The following is a 24,063-nucleotide window of genomic DNA, read 5'->3' as shown; positions in this document are numbered from 1 at the left end:
CAGTGTGTAGACATTCATTTGTGGGGGTCTTGGGGACTACAGTGTACTTAAGAACCAGCCTGCATCACCTCCTGAGAGCTTATGCCTTGGTTGCTCGTTCTTCACTACCCTATAGAGAACCTTGGCTGGGGTGCTCTGTGCTTCTACTCTGCCATATAGAGGGCAGGAGTACATATAACCCCCCTCCAGTCTTTACAATGTTCAGCAAGCCAGATTATAAATTAGGATGAGAAGCGCACGGTTAGTCGGATGTACTCTAACCATTAGAATGTATTGGGCATGTGTGTGCATGCAGGCCATACACACAGCTCAGCAGACAGTAAGGACATACCAAGATTGGGAGCACGGTACAACATTGTTACATAGACAATCATTTTTGTATTATTTTTTTCGAAAACCTTTTTACTAAAAAAACGAAATTGTCAAATATAGGAGGGGTGGGGAAAGCCATATAAGGGGTATGGGTATCGTGCATATGTAAAAAAAAAAAACAATAGGAGAGCGGGGCTGGGGGAAACCCTCCAAAACATATTTTTTTGTTAAAAAGATTTCCTTTTAAACATAAAAAAGGCTGTTGATGTAATGACATAGAACTGGGAGCACGATAGTAGCCCAACATGTAAGTATCACAAAGTTCTCTGCCAGCTTGTGAAACATCAGACAGCAGAGCAGCAGGAAGAGGCCCACAGACCCAGCCGCCCAGTCAGCAGCAGAGCAACAGGAACAGACACTTTGCAGTCGTAACTGCCATGTCAACAGCGGGGCAGCTATCGGGTGCACACAGCACTGGCAGTCAAGGGAGAGGAACCCGAGTGGACGTACCAGAGCCACCCAGTCAGATGCATAGAAAAATTAGCTGTAAGGTAAGGCTAGAGCAACCTAGAATATGCCATGCACATCAACTTCATATATATTTTTAATAGAAAAAAGCAGCATAACAAGGTAAGATGGTTCAATATAAATCGTTTTCCAATATATTTCGCTTGTCCATTTTAGGTAGCAAGATTTAAACATGTATGGCATTGTTCTCTGTTTGAAATCTTTGCTTGTGAACAATCAAATATATTATCTGACCCTTTATTGTCATGTCTATATAATCTAAGATTTTCAACCCTGAAATAAAAATAACACATTGTTACAAAACAGTTTGTTTCCTGATCCAGGGTGTAGCGTGGGATTGTCGAGTTGTGAACCACTGAATGGGATTATAGTCAAGAATTAGAAACTGGTATTTGTAGGATTTATGCTGGGGTGGGTATTAAATTGCCCTGAATGGGCGTCGCACCATTCAATATCCAAAAGGACAAAGTTGTCTTGCAAATCTCGCAGCCTGGCACATTATCGTCTTGATAGAGGAAGCAGACCCACTCCTCATAAATAATTGTCACTCCAAATTTACCACTAAGCTTTTGGGGATTTCGTCCTTTTTTCTGGCATCTTGACACTAAATCTAGCCCAAATGCGTTTTAAACACAGCAAAACTGTATCAAGCTCAGAAACGGTGACTCCATAACGGTTCCCAGGTAGTGAAAGTAAGAGACACAAGGTTTTAAGGGTGAAACGTCAGCAGAGCAGAGGGAAAGGGATTAGATAAACCCTATTAACCTTAGAAGAAGTATTGAATACACCTTTCATAACTAAAAATGTGGAATAATTTAAAAAATGTAAAAACGTACATGTAATGGTGTTGAGCTAGCAACACCATACACGGCACTTTCCAAAGGAAAATGAAGAAACGTCCATATAAGTTCATTAAACGTGTGATAAACGGACTCAAATCAAATATGCATGACAAATTTGGTGAAGTTTCATTAATATTTTGACATAGAAATGAAGAGATAGACTTGAAAAAAACCGTGTTTTCTTGTATTAGGTTTTCTATGTACCCAAAAAAACAAGGCTTTATACAAGGCACTTGTGCAGAGGTTTAGGACACAAAAAGCAAGTCAAAGTTCGATTAACCAAACTGAAGATATTCGTATTATTCTGAAAAGAGAATGTATCTATATATTTTTACATGCAAACCCAGGGTATGGTACATGTAATCTAGACAAAAACAAACCTTGCACATAATCGTATTTTTCAGAATCCGCAGTGACAAAAACATTGACAAAAAAGTTTCTTGCACAAGCACCAACAAAAGTATGTGCAGCTGTGCTTCATAAAGTTGTCCACTGAACATGAATGCCTGAGAAAAATATCAGACATCTGTACCCCAGATGATGAAAGTATTATGAATTTAGGTTTATAAAAATAGATGGCATTTTTACAATCACACACTTGGTGGTCACCCTTCTGCAGAGTTCGGAAAAAAACAATGGCATCTAAAACAAAGAAAATATGCTCCAGCTGACATAATCAGTTCATGTGATGCATATTTTCTGTAAGCAAAAGTGTTCAGATTGTATTGGAGTGGTTTGCATAAGGGGAACACACGTCTATGCTTAACCAAAACCTGTATAAACAGAAAAACAGACTGGCAAATAAAGTGAAGATGCATGAAAATTGTCCCCGTCAGGGAAGACTCGTTCATAGTACATGAGCATGTAAAAGCAATTTACCTATCTATCAGGCAGTTCACAGAATAAATACTTATGAAACATGCCCTCTCAGCTAATCAAAATGAACCCCTTTGGGATAATTGTGTCTACGAAGCCAACTTCTGCAATTCTTTCCCACCAGAAATGTAGAAGACAAAACATCAATTGGACAAGAGAAACACTACAAAGCAGATGGACTGTGATGGATGGACAAGGGGGGAACTAAAAAGGGAGGAAATAAATATTAAAGGTATAGCAGCCTGCCTGAAATTAATGAATACTTTTTTGATAAAAGAGCGCACAAAGAGGAGGGAGGGAGGGAAGAACAATATAGCATTAGAAACTAAGTGCGACAGCCTCGGACCCTGTACTAGAGCTTTGACCTACTTGGCTTTCAGATGTAGAATGGATTAATAGAAAAGTCCGACGTTTTTTCATAGCCACATCCTTGTCGACTGCCAGCGTGCCGGAGCAGACGGGAGGGCCGTAAAACAATTTCCTGGAGATGGGGGGAAGGGGGTGTGGTGTGGAGATATATATATATATATATAAAACCGCCAGATCATATTTGTTGACCACAGGGGAAACAGTAATGTCAACACATTCCTCTGTCTTGGCCATCATGTTAAAAACAGGTAACCGAGTGCAGGTAATCAGAAAGGTTCAGAAAGGTGCATAGGCCATTGGCATCCTGAAGGTCGAATGCCATAATCACAAGACACAAATGCTGCTCAAAAAGGTTGTCTGCAAGTTCTCCCTCTTCCAAGAACGCCAGGAGAAAAGTAAATAAGTGCCTTCCCCAAAGGTCTGGCTAATGTTAGGTAAATACTGACTTCTGCTTCGGGAGGCCCAGATAAATCTCGTGGTAAGACCCAGCGCAGGATGGCGCTACAGTAATCTGCAAAGGGCTACTATGCCCAAAGACAGAGTCATGTGGGTGAGCAAAAACCTCCTCTTATGCCAAACCCTCAACCAAGCACAACCAGATGCAGTGGCTGGTAGTGCTCTTTTGGCCTTGCAAGGTGCAGGTGCTGAAGGTACTGGGCCTTAGCAAAAACATTTTGCATTTTTTTTCCTGAACTCGTCTCACTGCTCAAGCATAGATAAGTAAGTGGAGGATGGCTCCTGTGCAACCTTAACTGGCGATTCCTCTTACTTCTATGCCAACCACTGAGGCAGAGAGTGGTGAGGTATCCTTCAAGAGGAGAGAGAAGTGTGGCCTTTGGAAGAAGATGAGCTCAAGGAACGAGATCCATTGTGCCGCCTTTTTGTATTGTTCTTCTTGACTTTATTCAGCATGGGATCTTCGATCCTTAATTTTTAAAGCCTCTGACAGACCAGAACCAGCAACTTAGAGGGCTTTTGTTGCCTTTATGTAGGGTGACAGCAGCACTCGAACAGCCTTTGGATGCACCAACTGGCAAGAGGCACATTCCACTGGGTCATGAGCTCGGTCCAGACACCAAATGCAGAATGCAGTGCTGGTGTCGATCAAACATTGGTTTTGTAGGTTTTTAAGATGAAGGTCATCAGCGGAAACATGATACACTTAACAAAATGAAGTGGTGGCATTTGGATGGTAGCATCCGAGTGTGCAAGGAAAAGGGGAACACAGATTAAGCTAGCTGCAGTGCGCTTCCTGGTGGCTGAAAAATATTAAAGCCAAAATTCCACAAGGAAAGGGATTTCAAAGATGGGGAACTTGAAAACAAGGAATCCATTAGTACTCATGATCCCTCATTAATGCAAGGGGAGCCCTCCTCTGGTCCAACACATCTTCACATGGGGCCTGCTAGTTGGGTGACCCTTAACAGGTTAAATACAGCATGGGACGAAAGGGAACTCTAGTCAATGAGCCTGCAACAGAGATTCAGAACTGGCAGAGGCTTACGGTGCACTAAGGTGCTCCCAATTCATGCATTTATTAATGGTAGAGGAGGTCCTTATCTTGAGCCTCCAGACCCAAACACTCAGAGGGAAGTGGCCTGTAATTGGACACCTGGTGTATTGTATTTCATACCCAGGATGAGTTGTGTGCATCAATGTGGTGCATCCAAAACCAAGGAAAATATTTTAGGTTTGAAGTGCTCATTTGAGGGTACTACATTAGCCCAAAATGGGTGAACCTTTGGCAAAGACTCTAGGCTGCAAAGTACCCTTTGACAGGTACAGTTTAATAAGTCCTTACAGTAAAAGCCAGTTGGAAACAAAAGATTTGCGCTATGCAGGAAAATGGGCACCTTTTAGGCTTTTACATCACCTCAGTGAGGTTTCTGGTCATCGCTGGGGGCCATTGTTCAGGTCTTCCCCCAGTTAAAGTAGGCAGAGCGTTATGGAGGAGAGCCTTTGCAAAACAATCTTGATGGATTTTCTGGGGCAATTATATGGTGTGGGCGGCCCCATCACTTCTATAGCGTACTTAATGAACTGAATCATGTTAAGGCACTGCGAATTAAAGGAGAACTGAACTGAAGCCCTTCTTACCTCCATTTCTGATCTACAAATGCCAAGATTCTCAAACAGTGCATTGAACATGAACAAGAAGGGTGTGGGGGTGCACCACATGAGCCTGCTGAGGAGGGACAAGAAAGCAATGGCAAAAGGTATGCACAGTCCAGGGCTGCGTGTATCCTCGCACTAAGTATAAGGGTAACGTGTTCCAGCTTTGAAGTTCAGCACTTAGCATGCTTAAATCTGGTTGTCAATGGGAGAGGCTGGTGCCAGGAATTGGGCTGAGTCTGTGCATCTTTAGTTCAAGTCTGTGCTGCCCCTTTCTATGGAAGCATTGAGTCAATGATAACATCTCAACAAGAACTATGCAATCAAGCCTAAACATGTGCACTTGGCTAGGTGTGTGTGGGCGTGCGTGCGTGCGTGCGTGCGTGCATTCTAGCTACCAGCTTGCAACTTAAGATGCTTATCCTCATACAAGACAAAAGGAAACAGTTTCCACGGTCTGTGGAACACTTGCACCGCGTCCACAGAACAAATTGTAGACAAACATTCATAAAAATATATTGACCATATGGCAAATCAAATTTAAGATACATTGGGGTATCCACATGTATATCACATATACACAATCTTACAATTTTGTTTTTTAAAGTTTTTTTCAAATTTTTACTTAAGAACTTGTGGACCTGTAGTGTTAGTACCAGTTGACAATATTATATTCATATTGTGCAATATAGTATTTCAGATGTAACAACTCATCAAAAACCAACATTAATAGTGTATCAAACAGAAGAACAAGTTACTTCTTACCTGGTAACGTTCTTTCGATGTGATGTTCCTCCGACGTATTCCTTATCTTTGATAATTTGTCTCCAGCTCGCTGGCCTCGGAAAATATTTTCTCATTAGAGGGCCCTGCGCATCGACGTCCGTCGAGTTGGTGTCCCTCGACAGCCACCGTATGGGCGCAGACGTCACCATGCCCATAAATAGCCACGCGCAGCATCCGTTGCTCAGTTCCGTTTTGTAGCATAAGGCAAGTCCTGCATGAATTGGTAATTGACCTTGAAGGAGCGTAAACTGCAACCACAAGGGAAGTATTACTTCAGGGATGGATGGGAGGGGCGATAAGGAATACGTCGGAGGAACATCCCATCGAAAGAACATTACCAGGTAAGATGCAACTTGTTCTTTGAAGGGATTCCGTCCTCCGACGTATTACTTATCTTTGATAGACTCCCATAGCAGTGGTGTGTAATTGGAGGTGGGAGTAAAAACGCCATGTTTCCCTTTAGGAATGAACAGAATGTAATACGGCTTTGCCAAACCTAGTCTCTTGACTAGAGGAGGAATTTGGGTTGTAAATTCTTGTGAAGGTATGTGCGGACGACCATGTGGCAGCCGCACATATGTCTCGAACCGGAACCCCTCTTTGGAGGGCCGAAGAGGCTGCGATACCCATGGTTGAATGAGCCCTAAGATTTTGAGGAGGCTCTTTCCCTGCTAGTTTGTAACATTCCAGAATGGCCAAAATAATCCATCTGGAAATGGTCTGTTTTGTTATCGGTAGTCCCAATTTGTGCCCTGAGTAACCTACAAACAGTTGGTCTGCTTGCCTAATCCTAGCAAGTCTGCTGATGTAAAAGCTTAAAGCCAGCCTTGGGTCCAGCCTATGTAGCCTTTCTTCCTCTTTCCCCGGATGGGGAGGAGGATAGAATGAAGGTAAGGTAATTTTCTGAGTGATGTGGAATTCAGCACCACCTTTGGGAGGAAATTAGGCTTCACCTGTAGGACAACTTTGTCTTTATGAAAAATTGTCTGAGGGGGTTTACAAGATAGAGCTTGTAATTCGCTCACCGTTCTAGCGGATGTTAGTGCCACTAATAAGACAGTTTTAAGGGTGAGAAATCTTAGCGAACAAGAGTGGAGTGGTTCGAAAGGAGTACCCATCAGGAAATGTAAGACTAAATTTAAGTCCCATAAGGGAACTTGGAATGGTCTTGGAGGATAGACATTAGTTAATCCCTTTAGAAATTGTATTACTAAGGGTAATTTATAATACGATGGCTCCTCTGCAGTGCGCTTGAATATCGATAGCGCTGCGAGATAGCCCTTGATAGTGCCAATTTGAAGGCCTGAATTTGCCAAATAGAGTAGAAAGGATAACACCGTTGGTGTACCACATGAAAAGGGGTCGATATTCTCTACTCTACACCAGCTGAAAAATTTGTTCCAACGGCAGCGGTATAAAGACTTTCTGGCCGAAAGCAACACCTCCATGACCTCATCAAGGAGGTCCCAATCCTTGTATCTCAACCTTTCAGAAGCCAAGCGTGAAGGTTGAGGGTTCTGATGTCTGGATGGAGAACCTGACCTCCCTTCTGTGAGAGAAGATTCTCCTTGAGTGGAAGGCGAATTGGAGGGCAGATGGACATGTCCAGAAGGTCCGGGTACCATGTTCTCCTGGCCCAGTCTGGGGCAATTAGGATCATGGTCCTCCGGAATCTTCTCAACCTACTGATCATTTGAGAAATGACGGGGACTGGTGGAAATGCGTACAGGAGTGGAAACTCCCAGTCCACTACGAACGCGTCCCCTAGAGCTCCTGTCGGCGGAAATTCCCTTGAACAAAACAGATCGCACTTTCTGTTGGCGAACAGATCCACTTGAGGGGTTCCCCAAAGGGCAAAGATCTCCTGAAGGACTTCCTGAGCTAGTTCCCACTCGTGGGAGACTGTGCCCTGCCTGCTCAGAACGTCCGCCGTCAAGTTCTTATCTCCGACTATGTGAACTGCTGATAGAGAGATTCCTTCTTGAATTGCCCAAAACCAGAGCTGCATTGCCTCTCTGCACAGTGGCAGTGATCCCACGCATCCTCTTTTGTTGAGGTAGGGCATGGCCACTGTGTTGTCCGTCATTATCAGGACATTTTTTCCCTGTACTGATGGCACGAATGCTTTCAGCGCTAGTCTGATCACTCTCAGCTCCAATAGGTTGATGTGTAGTCTGGACTCGATGGGGACCAACGACCACTGATGGTCAAGTCGTTGGCATGGGCTCCCCAGCCCGTGAGTGAGGCGTCTGTGACTACTGTGATCTCCGGCCATGGTTGCCAAAACCGTTCTCCTTTCAAAATGTTCTCTCGATAAGCCCACCATTGAAGGTCTCGGACTACCTTGTCCGGAATCCGAAGGAGATCTGTCATTTTTCCTGAGAACTGCGACCACTGGGTTCTTAGTGCCCACTGGAGAGATCTCATTCTCAGGAGAGCCTCTGGCACAAGGAAGATGCAGGATGCCATGAGGCCTAGCAACCTCAAAAAGTCGAAGGCTGGGAGATGTTGAGCATTTTGAAACTTGGTGACCATCTGCAGAATATCTTGAGCCCTCACCTCTGGTGGCGAGGCTTTTCCCAGAGAAGTGTCCAGGACCGTTCCGATGAACTGAAGTCTCTGTGATGGTATCATCTGTGATTTCTTTAAATTGAGGGAGAAGCCCACTTTGTGAAGGAAGTGGCAGACATAATCTAGCTGGATCTGAGCTTGTTCAGAAGATACAACTCTGATCAGCCAATCGTCCAGGTAGGGGTAGACGTGAATCCCTCCCCTCTTTAGACTTGCCACCACTACCTACATTAACTTGGTGAAGACCATCGGGGCGGAGGTCAGCCCAAATGGCAGAACTCGAAATTGATAATGAGAGCCGCCAATTGCGAACCTCAGGTATTTCCTGTGTTTGAGATGGATTGGCACATGGAAATAAGCATCCTGGAGGTCCAGAGATACCAGCCAGTCCTGGAGCTGGAGGGCCTGAAGGATCTGAGAGAGAGTTACCATCTTGAACTTGTCCTTCCTGAGGAACTTGTTCAATTCTCCTAAGTCCAAGATAGGTCTCAGTCCTCCGTCTTTCTTCGGTATGAGAAAGTAGGGGGGAGTACCAGCCTTTGTTCCTCTCCGCTACAGGTACCGGTTCTATGGCACCTTTCTCTAGCAGGTCTACAATTTCCTGCAAGAGGAGCGGATCTGGAACTTTCAGAGAGCTGTTCCCCGGTGGATGACTCTGAAGGATGCATAGAAAAGGCAGGCAGTAACCTTGGGTAACTGTCTCCAATGCCCAAGCATCTGACGTAATAGCCTGCCATTCCGTCAGATGTTGAGTTAACCTGCCCCCTACTGGTGTCTTGTGAGGAGAGTCCTCAGAGCGGTTTGGAGGCGGCAGATGCAGATGCCGAGGGTAAAGAGGCACCTGCTGCGGCTTTTGTATTTTTAACCCGTCCACCTCGGGTGAATCTTTTCTGGCCCCTTTGAACCGACTCTCCTCTGCCTCTTCCAAATGCAGAATAGAAGCAAAAGGACTTACCTCTCCAAGAGGTTCCTGAGGGGCGATATGGTGTCTGACGGATTGCAGCTCCCAGGGATTTTGCTGCTGCCTTTGATGTTTGTAGCTTTTCTAAACTGTCATCTGCCTTCTTACAAAACAAAGAAGAACCGTCAAAGTGCATATTCAACAGTCTGCTTTGCACATCTGGAGCAAAACCAGACTTTCGCAACCAAGAAAATCTCCGGGTTGTTGTACTTGCCGCCATGGCCCTGCTGATGCTGTCAGCAGGATCAATGTCAGTTTGAAGGGTTTCGTACATTGCGTCTTTACCATCCTTAGTGATGTTTAGAAACGCTTCCCTTTCTTCTCCCTCCGGGCGGCAGTCAGCCGCTGATGAAGCAGACTCCCAAAGTGTGTGGCTGAACCTTGCGAGTGTACAAGTAGCATTGATGGATTTCAACGCCATGCTACATGCAGAAAAGACTTTTGGCCATAGAGTCATATCTCTTGTCATCCCCGTCCTGTGGAACAGTAGGGTAAGCCGATTTACTACCTGATGAAGTTGCTGCCTGAACAACCAGACTCTACAGAGTTGGGTGTCTGGATAAATATTTAGGGTCAGCACTAGACACCCTATATTTGGCTGATAATTTTTTGTTAACCGCCGGGATAACCTCAGCCAATATTTTCCTTTGTAATGCCGCATGAAATGGCACCACAGGATCCTCCTGTGGACCTTTACCCAAAATGTCTGTGAGGTCGTCTTGCTGAAAAGCAGATGAGGGTGTAGACCACCCCATAAACTCTATTATCCTTGCCATCAAGGTTCTTCAGCATGTTCCCCTGGGTCTGGTTTGGCAAATTCCACTTCTGGGGAAGTGTCCAACTCACTTGCTTCATGTCAGGATTCTTGGAGGTCCTTTAACCTACATTCCCCTCAGAGGTAAATTTCTCTGGTACAGGAGTTGCAGATCCCTGCAACTCAAAAGGTCTTTCCTGATCCGAATTCTCCCCTTCTTCATAAATAGATGATAAGGCTCTGGAATGATCAGAAATTGGAAATGGTATAAATCCCATTTCCAGAGAAGAAGGGGCCAAATTCGTCATAATTGGCTGAGAAAACATAGACGCCGTCGACGCGGACGTTAAAGGCTTCGAAGCCATCGAAAAAGGCGTTGAGAAAGTTGGTAGAGGCCTCGAGGAACTCGAGAGAATCGGAATTCTACTCGAGGTTGTCGACGACATTCTCGTGATCGAGGCTCTGGGTATGGCCACTGGCTGTGAGGTGGCCGTGGGTTTGTCCTTTCTCGGCGTCGACGTCGAAGACGGCGTCGAATCGACTGACCTGTGCGTCGAAGAACCCTTCGATAATGGCGTTGAAGACGCAGATCTATGCGTCGAAGGGACTTTCGCCGATGGCATCGAAGACGCAACCTTGCCTTTACTCGAGGGTTTGTGGCGCTCTCGAGTAGCTTCTTTCGCCGGGTGCTGCGACTCGCAGCATTTTGATTTTTCGGGTCTTTCACCCAGGGTATCACCCTCAGCAGTCTTCGAGGGGGTCGAGGTATCTTTTTCCTGAATTCCTCCCACTCAACCTGAGAGCTGTTTTGTGAGGCAGGAGACCCTTTTCGGGGAAAACGGAAGACGACGAAGAAGGGGATCTTCGATGTCTCTTTTTTGAATGCTTAGATCTCGAAGAGTGATGGGAACTGCTTCGAGACCTAGAACGAGAATGTCTTTTGTGATGGCGAGGAGACGAATGTCTCGACTCCGCCGAGGAAACTTTCGAAGAAGTTTTAACTGCCTTACCTCTCTTGAGCTTCCCCTTACGCTCCTTCAAGACTTTCGCCGTCATGGACATGCAGTCCTCGCACTCCGAAACAATGGTGCTCGACTCCCAGGCACCACAAACAGATCCTGTGAGGATCCGTCAATGACATTTTCTTTTCAGAGTCTCGACATCTTTTGAAGGCGAACCGTGGAGTCGTCGGTTCGGATGAGGAAGCCATCGAGTACGAGTCGGTATTCTTGAGGAATAAAGAAGTATATTTGACTGAAGAACTGAGCAACGAAATTCCGCGGCACCACGAAGCGTGGAAAAACGGAACTGAGCAACGGACGCTGCCCGTGGCTATTTATGGGCATGGTGACGTTGGCGCCGATACGGTGGCTGTCGAGGGACACCAACTCGACGGACGTCGAAGCGCAGCGCCCCCTACTGAGAAAAAATGTTCCGAGGCCAGCAAACTGGAGACAAATTATCAAAGATAAGGAATACGTCGGAGGACACAATCCCTTCGAAAAGATTTTTTTATAAAAAGAAAACTAATTTGCACAAAATCGCGTTTCAGGATCCAATATCTTTTCTTCAGGAGCAGGATTTCATATTAGTCCAATTGACTTTTTCCTAAAACAAACGCTGTGTAAAATATAATAGAACACATTTCGGTTAGCTATTCTATACGGTTCCGAATCGTACTCCCCGAACTAGCATATTCATACTTGTCGTGGATGCCAACTGCAGATCTCTACGGGTATCGCAATGGAGAAGGTCCTTAAAGGGAATTTCTCCAGGTGTGTAGAGAGTCACTCTAAGTCTAGGTAACATAGGACAATTAATAAAGGGTCGCTTTTAGTCCACGTGTTATATTCATCTCATAAGGAGGTCAAATAAGAAACTGATAATTGAGTAATACTTAAGGGGAGTCACAATCCTACCTGTCTCTAGGTGGTCAGGCTATGTAGTTTTCTAATTGGTTTTCTCGTGGCATTTAAAACTCCACCTGTGGACAGGTACGATAAATGTACTGTTTATCTGCAAATGGATATAATAAACAGGATTATGGTGAAGCATACCCTACGATCAGTCATCTCCATCCTGAGTACATTTAATATCACCTCTACAGAATACTAAGGACCCGGTGACTACTGGTTTTGTGGGCCAAGCCACAGCACATGCAGTTCGAACAGAGGACCAATTAGAAACTACATAGCCTGACCAACTAGAGACAGGTAGGATTCTGAATCCCCTTAAGTATTACTCAATTATCAGTTACTTGCTTATTTGAGCTCCTTATGAGATAAATATAACACATGGACTAAAAGGGACCCTATATTAATTTTTCTAGGTTACCTAGACTTAGGGTGACTCTCTACACACCTGGAAAAATGCCCTTTAAGGACCTCCACCCTTGCGATACCCTTAGCGATCTGCAGTTGGCATCCACGATAGGTACGAATATGCTAATTCCTGGAGTACGATTCATCAAGGATTCAGAACAGTATAGAATAGCTAACCGAAATGTTTTCTATTATATCCTACAGAGCATTTGTTTTAAGAAAAAGTCAATTGGACTAACATGAAATCCTGCTCCTGAAGAAGGGATATCAGATCCCGAAACGCACTGAGCTTTTGTGCAAATTTGTTTCCTTTTAAAAAAAACTTTTCTGTTTGATACACTATTAATGTTGGTTTCTGATGAGTTGTTACATCTGAAGTACTATATTGTACAATATCAATATAATACTGGTACTAACACTACAGGTTCACAAGTTCTTAAGTAAAAATTTGAAAAAAACAAAATTGAAAGAGTAATTTGTATATGTAACATGCATGTGGACAACCCACTGTATCTTAAATTTGATTTGTAATATTATCTATATATTTTTATGAATGTTGTTTGTCAACAATATCTTGAGTGTGCACGGGGCGACAGTGTTCCACAGAGCGTGGACACAGTTTCCTTTGGTCTTGTACCACTACGACACAGTGTCAGGGTTGATATACACTCCTGTGCACCTCACTACTTCCATTAAGTTAAATATACAATTCTGAAACAGATAGGTGTGTGTCTGTATAAACCTTTGTTTATCCCTGATACAAGAGCATGCATCTAAGATATGTAACAAAGGCACGGATGCCTCTTTATTTACTAGCCATCAGTGTCAGTACTTTCAGTCCCTTCCCAGTAATTTACAAGAAACTGCTCAGACTACAAACTAAATACTGACAAGATGGCACCCTTTTAGTTGGAAAGGCAAGACTCAAAACTTTGCTATTCCCATATGGTCTACCCTGTCAACAAACTCCCAATCTTTTCCAGAAAGGCTTCATGGATTAGTTTGTTCTTAAGATTATGATTTACTGCAATAGTGTGGAAACGAGAGGATTTCCCTAAACGAAATACAAATGTCAAACAGTGCAGACATACACATTACCTGAATTACAGTAAATGTATTCAGGCTCCAGCAAATGACCATAAGTCGTATGCCCCTTCAGAGCCTAACAATTCTGATTCCATTTGAAACCCAATTGGAGAACACTGCATTTTAACCAACAGGCATAGACTCACCTAGACATACAAGTTATAAAAGCATCTCATGGTAATGATTGTTGAAAACCTCAACAATTAAAATTAAAGGCATGGTCTAGTGAAACATTTTATTTAAAAAATAGATAGGCAACATAAAAAATAAATACTGGCATTCTCTTTTTTAAAACTTCCTATGTAAAATTTTGAGCTATTCAAGCTCAAAATTCGCAAAAGCAAGCACATGGGCGCATCCATTTGCCCTACTGTGCTGGCTTTTGCGGCACTAATGAAGGAAAAGCCAGCTAGCTGTAGTAAACAAAAGCTACCGCTGGGTGGCTTTCCCTTCATTAGTGCTGTATGCGGGGGGACGGAGACCGGAGACCAGAGCAGGAAAGCTGCAGCTGAATCTTGGTAAGTGCTATTTATTTAAAAAAAAAAAACAAGCACTAGCTGCGTTTTTTTTTCTAAGTTTTCCGGGCTGGAGGAGCCCGGAAAACTTAGAAATAAAACTGCAGCTTTAAAAACGTTGTATTTATGTTTGCGGTCGCTTTTGAAGCGACCGCAAACATAAATACAACATTATTGTGTTGGAAAACGCTGCGGTTTTTCCAACACAGCCGCGTTGTTTCTGCCTAAATCTGCTTTCCCATTTGGGGCTCTGGGCCTCCGAGCCAGAGGAGCCTGAGAAACTTGAAAAGAAAAACCGCAGCTAGTGCTTATTTTTTTTAAAAAAAATAAATAGCACTTACCGAGATTCAGCTGCAGCTTTCCTGCTCTGGTCTCCGGTCCCCCCCGTCCTCTGCGTACAGCACTAATGAAGGGAAAGCCACCCAGCGGTAGCTTTTGTTTACTACAGCTGGCTGGCTTTTCCTTCATTAGTGCCGCAAAAGCAAAAGCCAGCACAGGAGGGCGTCCATTTCACAAAATGGATGCGCTCATGTGCTTGCTTTTGCTAATTTTTAGCTTGAATAGCTCAAAACGTTACATAGGAAGTTTTAAAAAAGAGAATGCTAGTATTTTTTTTTATGTTGCCTATCTATTTTTTAAATAACATTTTTTACTAGACCATGCCTTTAAAAACCTGAGAACCAACAAAAAATGAACTTTTGCTAATTACAACTGCTGGGTATCACAACAATAGATCAAATGTACAATTAACAAGCCCTTAAATCCTTCATCCAGCAGTCTGAGATTATTACCTTCCGGATCTACAATTCATAAATTGTCTAAACATCTGTAAATTGTAGGTTTCGAAATTGAGGGGAGCTGGGAGCTATGTAGCTCCTGCTTGTAGCATGGATGAGCCTGGTTAGCTCGACACAAACTTCTACCAGGAGCTACTTTTGACTCCCTAGGCCAACTGATGCCAAACAAACACACCTATGTGAATTTAACTCTGTTTGGGACAATGTATGAATAAACATACTGACAAATCTACACCACATTCAAAGCGTGAGGGATCATAAATAATGGACAAAATGATATGTTTGCATCTTATGTTGAAGTTAGGTTTGCAGAAACCCTAATGTACTAGCTGCTTGTTCCCCATTGGTAGCCCAGTCACTGGTTCATGCTGTATACACAGGAGCTCCTTTTAGCTCCTGCTTATCCAATCTTAATTTTGATCCTTGAAATTGCAACCAGAAATGTCCCAACTCTATATTCTAGATAACAAAATCTAACCCTAAATCACCAGTACCAACATTTTACCGCCAATTTGCTTAGGTGAATCATACTAAAATGCCAAAAAAGAAGTGAATCCAAATTGGAAATTGCACTTATGCCCAACCGTCAAAGAAAACAGTAAGAAAATCTATTCTTCTAGATCTGACATTATGACCTCATCACTGGTTTTTTTTCATGCATTCAAGAGACATTTTCCACCTCGAGGCCTCGCAAAATCTAATGAACACATGCATACTCAAGGAGTTTTTATTAAGGTTGTGAAACATTTATACGGTACTCGCCTTTGCTAGCGAGTACAATGAAATTCTGGGATTTTTTAAACTGATTTGATATTTACTGCAAACAAACTTTGCAGGAAATGTCAAATAAAGAGTTCACTGTGAATGGCAGGCAGCAGTGCGTCAAGCATGAAGTGGGCTTATAGCGACAAGCACCATTTTACAAAAAGCGATGGTAAAAATGTTCAATTATCATCAAGGGTCGAGTGCATTTGTCTTACGTCGAGTAGGTAAACTAAAGTTACGCGATCAGCAGATCTAGCAGGATTTTAAAGAATTGACGAGGCCTGCCTTGAAAGTTTTTACAAAGCCATTATACACAGACACTCTTAGTGACTGAGAAATGCATGAGATCTAATGAAGGAACAAGGCTTTTGGTACACATGCTGTTCAAAGGCAAATAACTAATTTGGAAATCAAAATTCGAATTCATTGTTCACACTTTCGAAAACAAAATAATTTCAATTATAACCATGTATCCTCTTTACAATGAGAATGTACTTTCTTTCTAGCTTATCATCACAATGGCCACAGCTGTTCAGAAAATCAGTGTGAACTGAAATCAGTTACCCTCCTGGAAAATCAGCTACCCTCCCTCCTAAACTCAACACTGTCATCTACACTATCTGAAGAAAAACATCATGTACAACCTCCATAAAATGATACACATTGCTTAATATCTAGAAACTTTTAAAGAATCTTGTGGTACTCTCAATTACCAACACTAAACCACTATCTCCCTCTTCTTCACACTTCTTAGATCTCCACATTTCACTGCATCGAATTATTGCAGCTGAACATTAATATTATTGATGTTTTTTTATAGAGGAGTTATTAATTACACACATTAAACCTGCTCCTTGTGAATTGTGCTAGTGATCGTTTCTAAAAGCAGCTTTAGATCCACTCCCATGTTCATGTTGCCTTTATCTCTAACTCTTCTTTCCAAATTGAAAAAGTTCAATAGAAAATATTAGAAACCAAAAGTAGGAAAGGAAGGTTACAAATGTGGGCAGCGTTGGTTTCTCTCATTATAAATCTATACTGTATTAAAGAGATGTAGTACTGGTCTGTAATGCGTAAAAGACATAATGAAAAACTGTAAACTTAATTAACAAAATGAGAAAGGTACCTGTAGTACCACAGAACTGTGAGTGTTGCTAGTGAAAAATCTAGTTGTCCCGGTCTTTGACGACTGAAGATGGGCAGACACGCCCATATCGCTGCTCCCAAGAGAAACTTTCATATGAGGATCTTCCTCTTCCACTAAAGATCTGTACCAGAAAGAGAAAATACAATTTTAAGGTTGTTAGTCTTTCAATCAAGAACTTTACACAGCAAACGCTACAAGTCATAACTCTTGTTTTCTTATTCTGAAGACATTTAAAGAGTCAACACCCCTTCGTCAAGTCCACTGTTCCAAGTATTATTTCATTAAAATCATGGACTTCCAACAACATGCTCATCAGGTAATCAGCAGAGCTATCTTGTGAACATAATTTTTCAAATAATTCATGAACAACTTAGAGAAATCTAAAAAATACAGGTTTTTGCTAGGCACATCTTTTCGCCAAAGAATGACTAAATTATATAGAATAACTATGTAAAGAATGATTTAGACAATTCTAGGACAGAATTACAATATTTGTGGTATCTGCAAACTTTTATATTTTAGGAATATATTGAGACGATATGAAATAACCAGACATTTCACAAACGTTTGAAGGACTTGAGTCTCATGCTAGCATGAAATAAAAGGTTATCTATTATTTTCTGCTCCAGCAATGGTGTTTTTTTTACATGTTGAGCCACGTGAGACTGTCTGCTGTGATCTGGAAATATTGTACTGTATAATGGACATCTTTGTTGCACTGTTCAGAGAATGAGCTTGTTGAATGGCTACATATTTCAAGAGCTCGAAAATGTGAATTTGATTGACAACCAACTTTTTCTTACAACAAACTATGTGCAAATACTGGAAATCTGCAAAGATATCCTGCTAAAACAAATGACATGTGCATGTGTAGATAAATATGAACATTCAACTGAGCAAGAAACTACGACAGTATGATTAAGATTCGCAATAGATACGCATGGCAAGTGTGACCAGAGTATGGTCACCAGATGGATGGGCTAAACAGAGAAATGGGGTTATACGGTTATCAATGATCAATTTGGGAAAAGCATACATAACATGACAATATAATTTTATAAAATATTTGGCACTTATTCAGATTCTACAGCAGACTCCAGTTATTTGTCCTTAGATTTACAACAGCAAAACAAAAGAGTTAATGGCTAAAAGCTGTAGAATGAATCTTAATCTCTGGCATTTCTCTGGGCAACCCTCCAGACCATCATTCTTCGCCTGCCAAGCCATTACAAAAGGGTAAAGACCATATGCAAATCAGGCTTGATACCAACCCAAAAGGGGCAGACCAGCTCAAACTGTTTGGTCCCATGCCTTCTGCATGAGACCACAAGCATTCCCCAAGCATATTTCGGCCTTGTTGGGCCTCATCAGTAAGGAGTAGCTTGGGTCTCTAGGCTCCAACAGGCACGATATCCACTCGGGGTGACTGCAGCTTTTGGTATTGGGTGGCAGGGTGGGATGAAGCCTGATTTGCATATGGTCTTCACCCTTCTGTAATGGCTTGGCAGGCTGAAAAACGATGGTCTGGAGGGTTGCCCAGAGCTGTGCCCATGGCTATGAATTGGTAAAACCTTGCAGCCATCAACTTTTGGATTTGCTTTAGTTACTCAGAGTGGGACAGGTATGCCCAGTTGTGTGTCCCGAGCCTGCTGTGCCTAGAGACTCAAGGTATTTCTCACTGATGATGCCCAACAAGCCCGAAACATATCTCGGGATGCTTGTGCAGAAGGGATGCGACATAGTAGTTTGGGCTAGTTTGCCTCTTTTGGGGTGGGACCAAGGCTGATTTGCATATGGCCTTTCCCCTTCTGAAATGGCTTGGCAGACTGAAAAACAATTGTCTGGAGGGTTGCCCAGAGCTGTGCCCGTGGTTATGATTTGTTCAAAACTTTCCAGCCATCAACTTTTGGCGTTGCCTTTCATTTACAACATACAAACAAAATTGAATCAAATTTGATAAAACTAAGTAACATGAATGATGAGAGATTATGGTCCCTGCTGGCAAACACGAACATCCAAATTCAGAGTGGATGCACTGGTCTCCAATTAAGTAGCCTTTCATCCCCATTGAGACAGAAGTAATCAAAAACATTTATTTGCTTGTGGAGTGCAGGCTTTATCACCAGTTGGGATTTCACTCCAAATGAACAAACACTGGACAAGTGCCTTTGTAGGTTTGAAAGATGGTTGTATGAATTTAAACCTTAATGCTGTCCCTCAAACTGCAGCACAAACCACAACCTTGGCTAGAGTTGTAGTTAATGCACTCTTAATCTACGGAATATATGCCATGAATCCATGTCCTCCTCATCAACGCCAAGCCAAAGTCGAAAAGGTAGAGGAGCCAACTCAGAGTTGCTATTGCTATTCTATTACCTATCCTAGCCCTCTGTCGAAGTCTGTAGGAAAAGGTTCAAGTAGGATCGCCTGGTCTCCAATCCAGGCCTGCCCATCGCCGAAACCTACATCCACTTTGTCATTACTTCTCCGGACCTTTGGATTCCCCTTATGGTCTGTGTTCTCTCCCTTTTTTCCTCCTCTCCCATCAATGGTGGCAGCCATTGGGAGGTACTCTTGGCATCTTTCCCGTCTTCTAGGGTCATCATTAATGTCTACCTAAATGGAAATGTCATGGTACAGGGCTCTCAGCCCAAACTCCTCCCTCTTGATAGGTGTCTTCTGTCTCTAATCAACTTCCTCCCATCTCCTGCCATTCTTCTTTCTGCCACCCCTCTGGCCCCTCTGCCACCTCCGACGGGTGTACCACATTCCTGTACCCCTCCACGGAAGACCTTCAAAAGTGGCAACCTGCTCCACTTAGCTACCTCTCAACTCTTGCTAAGCCGTCAAACACTCCTCCGACATCTGCCACCTCCTTGAAGACCACGCTCTCACCGAGACATGGTTCACTGCCAGCTCTGTCACGAGTTTTGGTAATCTCCTCCCTGGTGTTACAAGATCCTCTCTAAACCCAAGTCTAACCGGCCCGGGGACGGAGTGGCCCTGATCTTCCCTGAGTGGGTTCCTGCTACTATCAAACCCACTCAGGCCTACTCCTCTTTTGAATGCCTTGTCTGCAGGCTTGCTGTCCCTCCTGGCCTCTCATCAACTTTGGTCACCATCTACAGGCCCCCGGGCCAGGTCTCTCACTTCCTCTCAGATTGGGCTGACCTCACCTCTTCTCTTCTGGCCTCCACCTCAGAGACTTCAACATTCACCTCGACTCCCCTGATGCCGCCTCTGGGCTCTTCTGCAACCTCTGTGACTATTTCCCTCTCTATTCTTCCCTGCGGTCCGACACATTCAGCTGGATACACCTTGGATGCTCTTATCTCTTCAGACACAGCCCCATCTCCAACCCCCTCTCTACGTCTCTCTCCTGGTCTGATCATGTTCTCCTGTCCTCTCACCTGAACCTCCTGGGTCCCCCAGCTAAGCCCACACTTCCAGCCTCCTTCTCCGTCATTTGACATATGAAGTGACTGTCAGTTGATGCTTTTGCCACCACCTTCACTCCCCCTCCTACTCCTACTCCTACCACTGACTCTCACTCTGATACAGCCCTTACTAACCTTCAACTCTCCATCTCCATCACTCTGGACATCCCTGTCATGAGGATCAACATTAAACCTGCCTCCAAGTGCAACTCTTGGTATGGCTTGGTATGGCTCCGACCCGGCCACTCCGAAACGCAAGTACAGAGCAGCTGAGTGGAAGTGGCAGGCTTCAAGCACATTCTCTGACAAACTGGCCTGCTGCATGTTCCAAAGGCAATACAGACTTTCCATCTGATCGAAGAAGAGGGCCTATATCCAAGCCTGCATTCCTGCGGCCACTAACAACACAGCTGAACTTTTCAAAATCTGCAAGGAACTTGTCAACCCTACTGCAGTCTACACTTCTCCTCTGCGTTCCCTGGCCCTCTGCACTTCTCAGGCCTCTCACTTCATTTCTAAAACTCAGGACATCTTGTCCTCACTCCCCATTTTGAAACTTTCTCCCTCTCCCACTCTCAGGGCTCCCTTGGCCCCCCACATCCCTCCCACTCTCCTCTTTTTCTCCCAGAACACCAAATGAGGTTTCTAGACAAGTCTGCTCTATAAAGGTGCTCCTCCAGAATTATCAAGGATAACAGTGTCTCCCTAGCTCCAACCTTGGCAGATTTCTACAATCACTCCTTTGCCACTGGATCATTCCCCTCACTCCTTAAGTACTCCTTGTGCACCCTCTTCTCAAAAGGCCTTCTGCCGGCCCTTCCTGTCTGGCAAACGACTGCCCTATCTCCATTACCCCATTCCTGGGAAAACTCTTGGAGAAGCTGTTCATCTCCCAGTTTATCCACCACAGTGAATATGTTGGTTGTATCCACGATCACCATTCTGGCTTCAGAGCTACCAGAGGCTGGGAAACTGCTCTCCTGAACACCTTTGAAGACTTGCTCTCTAATCTCGATTCCAGCTCTCCTTCTGTTCTCATCATTCTTTTCCTCTCCTCTGTCTTTGATACGGTCAACCATGCCACCCTGATAAATCGGCTCTGTGATATCCTTGGTATCACAAACCTGGCTCTGGCCTGGTTGACCTCCTTCCTCTCGGACCGACCCTCCCAGGTTCAACTGGGCCCTTTTCTGTCCACCATCTCACTCTCTACCTCCGGTGTCCCTCAGGGCTCTATCCTCTAGCCATGGCTCTTCAACATCTACCTGGCCCCTCTCGCTCATTTGATCTCCACCTTCTCTGCTAACTTTTAGTGTTATGCGGATGACACGCAGCTCTCCAAGCTTCCCTCCTCCGCCTACTCTTCCGTTCTCATTCCGGAATGCCTGTTATTCAGGCATGGTGCACTGCTAACAATCTCTGCCTTAATGCTTGGAAGACAGAGATCCTTCTCATTGGGACCCCTGCTGCCTCTTTCCCTTTGAAAACTTGGGCCGCCCTCCATGGGGCCCCTACCCTCCTGTGAGGCAAATAACCTTGGTGTCATCTTCGACTCCTCTCTCTCCTCACATCACAGATCTTTCCAAGAATGCCCACTTTCAGCTGCACCGCCTTAGAGACATTCTCCCTTTCCTCACCTTCTCCCAGAAACTCAATGTCCCAAGAGCTCTGGTCCTCTCCAGGCTGGACTACTGCAACCGCCTCTTCCTCAATCTGCCTAACTCCTCCCTTCTTCCCCTTCAACTAATCTAGCACAGGACAGTTGCTGCAAGGAACGAGTTCAAGACCCTCTGTATCATCCACAAGGATTTCTGGGGCCTGGGACCCCGCTGCATCCAACTCTCTCTCCTAAAATATCTCCCTGCTAGAGCCCTTCGTTCGTCTAGCTCTAACTCTCTCCTGTTCAGATGCTTTTCCAAGCAGAGAGTGTGGGGTACATCTCCCCCGCATGTGCCTCCCTCTGGAATGGCCTCCTTGCCCCTCTCAGACTTCAGCCGGATCCCCTTAAGCTCCAGAAGCTTCTCAAGACCTTCCTTTTATCTTCTTCTTTCCCTCTCCTCCTCACCTGCCAATGTTTTGAAAATATTTTGTCCATGTTTAGGTTTTTATCTAGTTCCTGTATCCAGCGCCAAGCAGCTTCAATGTAATAACAAATCAAAGTAAATTTATTTCAGATTTTAAAAACCCAAATGATAAAACTGATACACAAAAATACATCAGAAACATTTTATAAAGAATTTTCCAGATTTCACTGCTCAATCACACTAATAATTTAGGAAAGAAGTGCCCATTGCTTCACAGCATACTGTTTCCTATTTCAAAAAGCTTTTTACAGTATAAAAATACAATTCAAGCGCAACTGATCTATCTGATATGAAGTACAAATACCTTTCTGCCTCTCGTGCATTTTGGAACCAATTCATAAGCCTATCATAATAACACTCCATTTCCAATTATAGATGGTGCTGATTGGTGTCCTTATTCTTTTAATAGTCATACTTTGTGTATTTTGTGGCTTTAAATATTTCAAGCTCAATGCTTTTATATTAATTGACCAGACATAGTGGCACATGTAATATTTGTAAGACATCCAAAGAAGCCAATTCTTTTTTCCCATATTGTATTCAGAAACTACTAACAGATACCAATTTTCAACATTCTGGGGGTGAGGTGTCAAATTCGATCTTTCCAGTGGCTTACCCACTACTGGGCAAACTTGAACTTTGAATCACATCACAGGACAAGTGACATGGGAGAAACCAAAGAAACATGTGGGTGGGGGTCAGAAGCAAACCACCCCTTCCTGCGTTCAGTAGAACTTCCTGATCAGACCTGGTGTAGTTGAATTTGTGTCATCCTTTTGTAAATGGTAGAGACATGATTTAGCGTAGATTAGAGTTTGGACAGAGGACTGTTGATCAAACATCCTGACAAGAAAGACATATATTACTCACCGTAATAGCATTTCCTATTGTATCTGCTTAGATTCACATGCTGTGCATATAGTCCGACATCTAGGGGAAATCGCAGAGTTTTGCTTCTTTTTTCGACGATCAAAAGGGGACGTCGACATGGGCGTGCGTGAATGTAACACTATCCCTAATGGGACATGTAGTATACTCAAAATCCCTCACGCGTCGAGGTTCATCTGGTTGTGTTTTTCTGCCGTGAGGGAGCCTTATAGTCAGCGTGAGCGAGTACAGAAGAGAGATGGTGTAAGATTTGTTCCTTCTACTCCACGAGGGGAGGAAGGGTGGGCGCATGTGAATCTTAGGAGATACAATCATCAGAAATGCTATTATGCTGAGTAATGTATGTCTTTGGATGCTTGTGGATCTGCTTAGCATCACATGCTGTGCATAGACTAACAAGCAGTACCCACAGATGGTGGTGGGATGCGTGAAGGAACAGTAGCAAAGAGATATCTTAGCACTGCTTGTCCCACCTGAGAATCAGACCTAGAGTGTGTATCCAGGCAGTAGTGTTGTGTAAAGGTGTGTAGAGAACTCCCGGTGGCTGCTTTGCAAATGGAATCTAGAGGAACATTTGCAATGAATGCTATTGTAGCCCCTGTGTGCCCTGAGTAGAGTGTGCTCTGGGCAGGAAGGGTAGATCTCTTGGCAAGAGAGAGACAGAATGGGATACAGTTTACGATCCACCTGGAAATTGCTGATTTAGAGACAGGGTCCCCTTCTCTACCAGCTGCCACTGATACGAAGAATTGGGCTGTTTTCCTTAGTGGCATTGTCTTTTCCAGATAGTAAATTATCGCTCTCCTCATATCTAGTGTGTGGAGGCTTCTTTCCGCCACATTAGTGGGGTTTTGGAAAAACAGGGATAGTTCTATGGATTGGTTTACATGGAACTTTGAGATAAATGTAGGC

At 43.8% G+C, this 24,063-nt stretch overlaps 1 protein-coding gene across 4 annotated transcripts in view; it reads right to left on the bottom strand.

The window, feature by feature from the left end:
• KLHL13 (kelch like family member 13) overlaps positions 1–24,063 on the bottom strand; it is a 553,397-nt gene that overhangs the window by 323,497 nt on the left and 205,837 nt on the right. For all 4 annotated transcript variants that reach the window (XM_069612858.1, XM_069612857.1, XM_069612859.1 and 1 more), the window contains exon 2: positions 16,722–16,863. In XM_069612858.1, the coding sequence (XP_069468959.1) occupies positions 16,722–16,863 (142 nt within the window). The remainder of the gene's footprint in view (positions 1–16,721; positions 16,864–24,063) is intronic.

The sequence above is a fragment of the Ambystoma mexicanum genome, chromosome 5p (genome assembly GCF_040938575.1).
Source record: "Ambystoma mexicanum isolate Mex_15411 chromosome 5p, UKY_AmexF1_1, whole genome shotgun sequence".
NCBI lineage: Eukaryota > Metazoa > Chordata > Amphibia > Caudata > Ambystomatidae > Ambystoma > Ambystoma mexicanum.
This window is presented reverse-complemented; position numbering and strand designations above follow the sequence as displayed.